Genomic DNA, 7,159 nt, shown 5'->3' with positions numbered 1-7,159 from the left:
ATCCCGCTCGTCCAAGGTACGTGTCGGATCTCCAAAGTATCAAGGTAGATACTTCTCTAGTGATATCCACACGAACAAGGAGTGCTCTCTAGCACTCAAGGATGGAGAAGAAAGACCCCAAGTGTGCTAGCACTCTCTCTAGGGCTCTCGGATGGGAATGGAAGAAGAAAGGAAAGCAAAGAAGAATATACAATACACTCCTCTAAAATATTACCTTTCTTCTTGGACTTCTTGGATTAACTCACTCACCCACCTTCTTCCACCATGAAAAGTCACGGCAACAACCAGCCAAGAGAGGGAAGAAGCAAGGAAGAAGAAGATACAATTACCACACATCAATCCCACTAAATGAAAACCCTTTCCCCCTTTAGTGTGGCCGGCCACACACATAACTCCCTCATTTAATGTGGCCGACCACATTAAATGGAATGGGAGGTGTTGTAACCTCCATGAGGTGGCATGTCTCATGAGGTGGAGGTGATGTGGCAAGGATGAGTCCTCCTTATGATGTGGCAATACATCAAGTCAAACTTGATGTTTCAACTTCTACTTGGTCAAGTCAAACTTGACCAATTGTCTTCCTTGTTGAGTTAAATCCAACCTTTGATTCAAGTCAATTTCAATTTAATGAATCTCAATTCATTAATATAAATTGACTAAATGAATCAAATTTAAATTAGACTCATTCAACAATTGAATCTAATCGAGTCTAACTCAATAAGTCTAATTTGAATCCAATCGTTAGTGCATCATATGAACCTAATCCAATTGGTTCATCATATGAACCTAATCTCCATCCACTTGTTCTTTGTGTGTGACCCAATAGGTTCTTGTAACGTTGGCAATGTTTCTAAACTCCTTTAGAAACATAAGCAATGATGACATCTAGCAATACATCATTGCTACCCAAGTTACAAGAAATGTTGAGATCCAACATCACCTTGTGACTACTAATTGTGACTCCTCACAATATGTGGCATTGTCCTTCTATCCTAGACATCTAGATTGATCAATGTGAGGCATAGACCGTGTCATCCTCTAATCAATCTAAATCTTGAACTCCAAGTAGACTCACTCGATCAAATGAGCTCAACATCTAATGTTGACTCATTTGGGCATGGCCATGCACTTAGTGGTCTCACTCTATCAAGAATACCGATGTCGCTCCCGTCATATGGGAGGGATAGATCCCATCTACATCACTCACATCCCTCTACATAATTCGTTATATACCCAGTAATCGCCTTTATAGTCCACCCAGTTACGGGTGACGTTTGACGAAACCAAAGTACATAACTCCTTATGTAGGTATCTATGGTGACTTCATGTCTAAGGACTAATAGTCATACTAATAGCCACATGAGAAAGTATATGACACTCATATAACGATCCTTGATACTTTCTCATGGCGGGTCATTTAGTATACATTCTCCAATGTATACCCATGTGTCAGCTTGATATCTCTATATCCATGACTTGTGAGATCAAGTCATCGAGCTGACCTACATGCTAGTCTTATTGCATTAACATTATCCCTGAATGTTAATACTCGACTAGGAATGATTTAGAGTAGTGTTCCCTATATCATCTCACTATCGATTCAACTAATCGATTGATATAGGTATGAACCTTCTACTCAAGGACGCTATTATACTTAGTCTATTTGACACTAATACAAATAAGTATAATAACCAAACAAATGCCTTTATTAATATACAAGAATATGATACAATGAGTCCATACAAGCATCAAATGATTGGCTCTAGGGCTCTAACTAACAGTATTTGCCGAGGTTGGGCGGATCCGGCACGGTGGTTTGCCACTTGGTGCGAAAGGAGGGCAACTCGGGAAAACGAAGGTAAAAATAGTTTTCTTTCCAGTGCTTGTTCGAGGTTGGCATTTTATCGAAAAATACAAGGCCGGTCCGCGACTGGAAGAGGAAAGTACCCCACTCGGACTATTTGGGATAGTAAAAGTAGTGGAAAATTTTGGGGGCTAAGGGAATGCCGTGCATCTTGAAAAGGAATACTACGTCGCACAGCAACCTAAAAGAGTTAGGAACAAGTTGGCCGAGCGGAATGCGGAAATAATTGCAAACCTCCAGGAGGAAAGGGTGCAGAGGGAAGCGCAGACCGGGCACGAATTAATCGCGGAAGAAGCAAACAGTGCCGGTCGGCGGGTTATGGGGTCGATCGGAAAAGGTGGCTAAAACTAGTCTATGGTCAGAAGGCAATTCAAATTCATTAAGGAAACGTCTGGCGTCAGTTTCGTCGAAGCGGCTGACCATGGTCATATACCATAGGCCAGGGGAAGGACCGGAAGGCTGCGAAGTGCTAGCCATCACCGGGACAATAGTAGGGTAGGAAGAGCCGAGGAAATAAAAATGAAAGGGTTGAAGGAGAAGACTGAAACTACAGTGAACAAGTGCAAAGATCACCAAAAAAGAAGAAAGCGGAAGAACGCAGAGATAGGAAGGGGCTTACTGGGAGCAAAATGCGAGGGAGAAGGCCGAGAGTTTGTCGGAGCACCAAGGCAAGCGGACGCTGGGAGGATGGTCGCGGAAGAAGTCGCCAAAAACGCAAAGGCAAGGGTGATAGAAGGAGGCTCAGTGTCGGCTCCTCTTAAACCCCGGTCTCGGTTCACAACAGTCGTCTGATCCAGGTCATCGAAAGAAGCGAGGACATCGAACCGTCAGATTTGAACCGACGTATGTCCCATCGAAGTTTACGCCCCCGCCGTACGATGACGGCGGATATGCCAAGTGGTTATCAACGATTGGACGGCATTTAATGAGCGCCATTACCCGTGCGTGTGCAGCTTAATGGGGATTGGCACGAATTCCGAGGAGACCTGACGACGCCGACCGCCCCCATAACAGTAGCGTAACAAGCAAGGAAAGGAGATCAAAACTACAAGGCATGGCCATCAACTCGCCGATCGGCCTAGGGGACCTCCTAGAGCCGATCGGAAATACACTTTCGGAAGTGGCGAAGTGAAGGTCGCTCGACCAAATTCATAGTCCAGTCAGTCGGACTTGGCGCCTCCTTCGACTAGACTTGAAGGGGAGGCATGTGATCCGGTGATAAGGACGGGGAATCCTCGTCAGCAAGGGGTCAACGGCACATGGAGGTCAAAGGTCAAGATAGTCAGCCCGAAGACTAGCCGACCGGACTAAGCAAGCCTACCGACAGGGTCCTGCAGGCCAACCGGTCGGGAGTTCTCCGAACCGAATGGAGTACAACCTGATTAGGGGTCGGGTTTCCGATGCTCACGATAAAAAGGTTCAAGGGTCGAGCGGGCTCACCGTTCGGCCGATGCACAAGGCAACACAGGCAGGAGCAGTCTTAGCCGAGCATATGACCGATGCAGGAGTGAGATGCTTGCCGAGCGGCCTATCCGCTCGGCCCTGGAACAAACAAGGAGCGCAAGAGAACAGAGGAGACGGGGTAACATCATCCTCGAGATGCCTGCCGCCGACAAGCAGCAGAGTTGGCGGCCGAGCCGTACACAGAATCGTCACATCCGGGATATGCTCGGACGATTGCGGAATGACGCCAGAGGTACTTTTCTGACACAGGCTTGTTAAGGTATGTTTGGGGAAGCATACACGCGACGGGAAACGTGCCCGCGCTTCCCCGAGGTCCTATATAAAGACCTCAGACGTCGACGAAGGTATGCGCAACTATTTACTGTAGCCACGTTACTCTGCCTCGTTCGTTGCCTGACTTGAGCGTCGGAGGGTCGTCGCCGGGGAACCCCTCCCGGCTCGGCTTCTTTGCAGGATCGTTGGAGAGCTACACCACCAGTCGAAGACAGTGGAGCGTGCCACTTTCCCAGCGTCCGTCGACTCAGCGCTCGGACAGGATCAATGGTTAAGAAAGTTAAATTTCCTTCATAATCTTATAGTATGAATTAAATCTATACTATAAATTAGTTTTTTAAAAAATCAAGAAAATGGTTCCATACGAGTAAATAATAACTAAATCAAACCTCTTTCCAAATTAGAATTCATGTAGCCAATAAATGATTCGTCCAGACAAAAAAGTTAATATATAACGTTATGAAGAGAGGGAAAAAAAAGTTGAAATAAGGCTCCACATGATAGTTTACTATTATCAAAGAAAACAAATTTTTAGCATTATATTCTTCAACAAATAAAGCCAAATATTTTGAGGTCTTTGTATTCCAAATCTTGATTACAATTTTTCAAAGACACATAATAATTAATTAATAAGATCCTAACCATATATATATATATATATATATATATATATATATATATATATATATATATTCTGCATCAATTTTTAAATGAAGGCATCATTCAATGTCATCTCTAGCGCGCCATTTCTATTCACATTAATAGCCTTCCAAAAGATCAATCATGCAGTGTTTTTAAGTATCGTTCAGAATTTGAGCAGAGTATGATCCAAAACACACTAGGGGATGATTATATTTAAGACAAAGCAAAACAACAAGTACTACTCATGATCCAAAGAATTAATGTGATGCTGAACCACTATCAACGTATAACTGTGATATATAAACCATGAACCCTAAGGCAGTTGGAGGTCAAAGAGTGCTCCCATGTGTTCTGGGCGATGGATGAGTTGTGGATTGACACGAGAAGCTATTTGGTAGAACACCTGCCATGTTAATAAGCTATCGGAGCCGGACTGATGTCGAGAGCCCACTGCTCGCTCAACTCGGACGGTAGAGGCCACCCGCTCCAATCCTCCGTGAAGCCCAGGACAATGCTTGCAAAGGTGCTTCACATCGAACACCCTTTTGCCGAAAAAGAAGTGAATGAGGTGCAAGAACTCACGAACGGTCATTGGTAATTTGCAGTCGCATGTCAGCATCTTCACTAGGAAGGCGAAGTCATAGGCGCCTTGGAAGGTAACCCAGGAGACGGGAGAAAAATGGCCAAAGGAAAGCAAGCCGGAGGTGGCCAAGTGCTGGGCGAATCTGCAAGAGTCGATGCCCCATACTTGATTCTTTTGGAAGTCGATGCCATTAGCCTTGAGCAGCTCGACGGAGGAAGGGGCGTAACGGTCGCGGCTGATGTCGAAGTCGCGGAAATTAAATTCCCACACGTAACGCACACAAGTGCCGTCGCTGTAGATGGCACATGGGAGGTTGCCGGCGGCGTCGGAGAGGGTGAGACCGACCTGGACGATGCGGAGGGCCTCGACGTTGGCGCGTATCAATTCGTAGCGCTGGGAGAGGGTGAGGGTGCAGTAGGGATTTTTGGAAGCGACGACGACGCCAGGATACTCGGTGTCCAATGCGACGAAGGGGTGGAACGGGACGACGGAGCGGATAAGGGCGAACTCCTCGTCGAGGTTATGAGCCCACACGGAGCGAACCTCGACTCTGCTGGCGCTGGTGCTGAAGGCGGAAGAGGAAATTAGCATATCGTTATTGTTGATGACTGCAACAGCCATGATGAGTTTAATTTGATGATATTAGAAATACGAAAGTAGTGGAAGGCTGGAGATCGAGATGTTAATTAGGTTTCGATCGAGTTGGAGTGGAAATTAAAATGGAAAGGGAGGGGGAGTTTAAATAGAGATGGAAATGGAACTCAACGAGAGAAAATCGCAACCACACTAAACTAAACAGAATTAGTTGCCGCGAAGCGAAATATTAGGATATATATATATATATATATATATATATATATATATATATATATATATATATATATATATATATAAATTAATGATGCTAAACGAGCTTAATCAGGACTTTAAGTCAAGGATAAACCCAGCAGTAATTAGCGAGCTCAACTAGTGGTTTAGTGTTAATTAATTAATTAATTAAAGTTAATTGCCATCGAATCATTCATTTTCTTTCTTTAATTAAATTTCCGTACGTGTAATTTAGTCATTATTTGCCTTTAAGTCAAGTATTAATCTGGCGCCAAATCCAGTAGCAATTAGCGAGCTCGACTAGGAGATTAGTAGTTGATCCCGTCCGGAAGTTGAGTCGGATGAAGGCAGATCTCGATATACTGGAAGTTGACGGAAAGTCGTTGCGGCGTCCGATCTATCTGGCACTCTTCGGAAGGGTTCACACGGGCGGGTGACGAAGATAATAACCAGGATGATGACACTATGGATCTGCGCACACTCAGACGAGCCCATTAGTCGTTAGAGACCAGAATCAGGGAAAAAGTCCCCCGGTCAGGCCCTCCGATGCTCAAGTATAGTATTTTTTTCCCAAAAGCACAGAGAAAGGACGAAATGTAAAGACGAATAAGAAATGACGAGTGAGTGTAACTGCGTAAGGGACAAAACATCCCTTTTTATACTGCAACAGATGTTTCTGGGGTCTGGTGGGTGTCAGGGAATGTCGGCTGTCAGACTTTGTCTGGCGGTGAATGACACGCAACATCTTCTCATAGGCTGGCGACATGACCAAAGGGGTAATGAGCCCTGACTGTTAGCATATTCCTTGACACTCTGATTATTCTCTTATAGGTAGTTACAATTCCTTTGCTTGCTAGTCATGTAGTGCCTGGTATCCTCTGCTCGTGATCACTGAGCTGAGTCTTTGCGCTTGCGAACCCCGATTTGATATCTTGCTAACCCCGATCTGATATCGCCTCCCAACCTTAGTCTGGTTCTGTTTATCCCGACTCCAAAGTTGTACGTCTAACTTCATCCAACCCGACCGGTATACTTGCATCCAATTCTATTTACCTTGGACCAAGAGGTTATGAATCCTGACCTGTATATTTAGCTGGCACATCCCGACCTGCCCGTTTCATCGATCCAAGTATCCTGAGTCATAAGACTATAAATCCTAACCTGTGTGCATCGGTCTGCTTCTGCTAATCTTGAGTTCCGACCTATACTCTTTGATATCTTTATTCCATGTCGTGAGGATGTAAGTCTCGACCTGTATCCTCGGTAAGCATACGCCAAGTCTATACACCGACCTACTTCGGTCCTCCGTAATCTATGATTTGTACCTCCCGACCTATAAGCCAGGTCTGTAAACCTACCTGCTTCTGTCCACCGTTATCCATGGCTCGTATGTTAAGACCTATACACCAGGTCTGTATTCCGACCTGCTTCTGTCTTCTGTTATCCATGGCTTCTACATCCCGACCTGTACGCCAAGTCTATATTCTGATCTGCTTCTGTTTACT

General features: G+C 45.0%; 1 protein-coding gene across 1 annotated transcript; it reads right to left on the bottom strand.

Moving 5' to 3' along the window:
* Positions 1-4,556: 4,556 nt before the first annotated feature.
* On the bottom strand, positions 4,557-5,447 carry LOC122010879 (probable CCR4-associated factor 1 homolog 11). Its single transcript, XM_042567348.1, has one exon. It carries the CDS (start codon positions 5,445-5,447, stop codon positions 4,557-4,559), a length of 891 nt encoding a protein of 296 aa, XP_042423282.1.
* Between the last annotated feature and the right edge of the window lie 1,712 nt (positions 5,448-7,159).

This window comes from Zingiber officinale, chromosome 8A, assembly GCF_018446385.1.
Source record: "Zingiber officinale cultivar Zhangliang chromosome 8A, Zo_v1.1, whole genome shotgun sequence".
Lineage (NCBI taxonomy): Eukaryota > Viridiplantae > Streptophyta > Magnoliopsida > Zingiberales > Zingiberaceae > Zingiber > Zingiber officinale.
Note: the sequence above shows the minus strand (reverse complement) of the source record. Positions and strands in the feature narration are given on the sequence as shown.

Excerpts from the sequence above, each read along its gene's own strand:
- LOC122010879 (XM_042567348.1), bottom strand. The coding sequence starts at position 5,447 with ATGGCTGTTGCAGTCATCAACAATAACGATATGCTAATTTCCTCTTCC.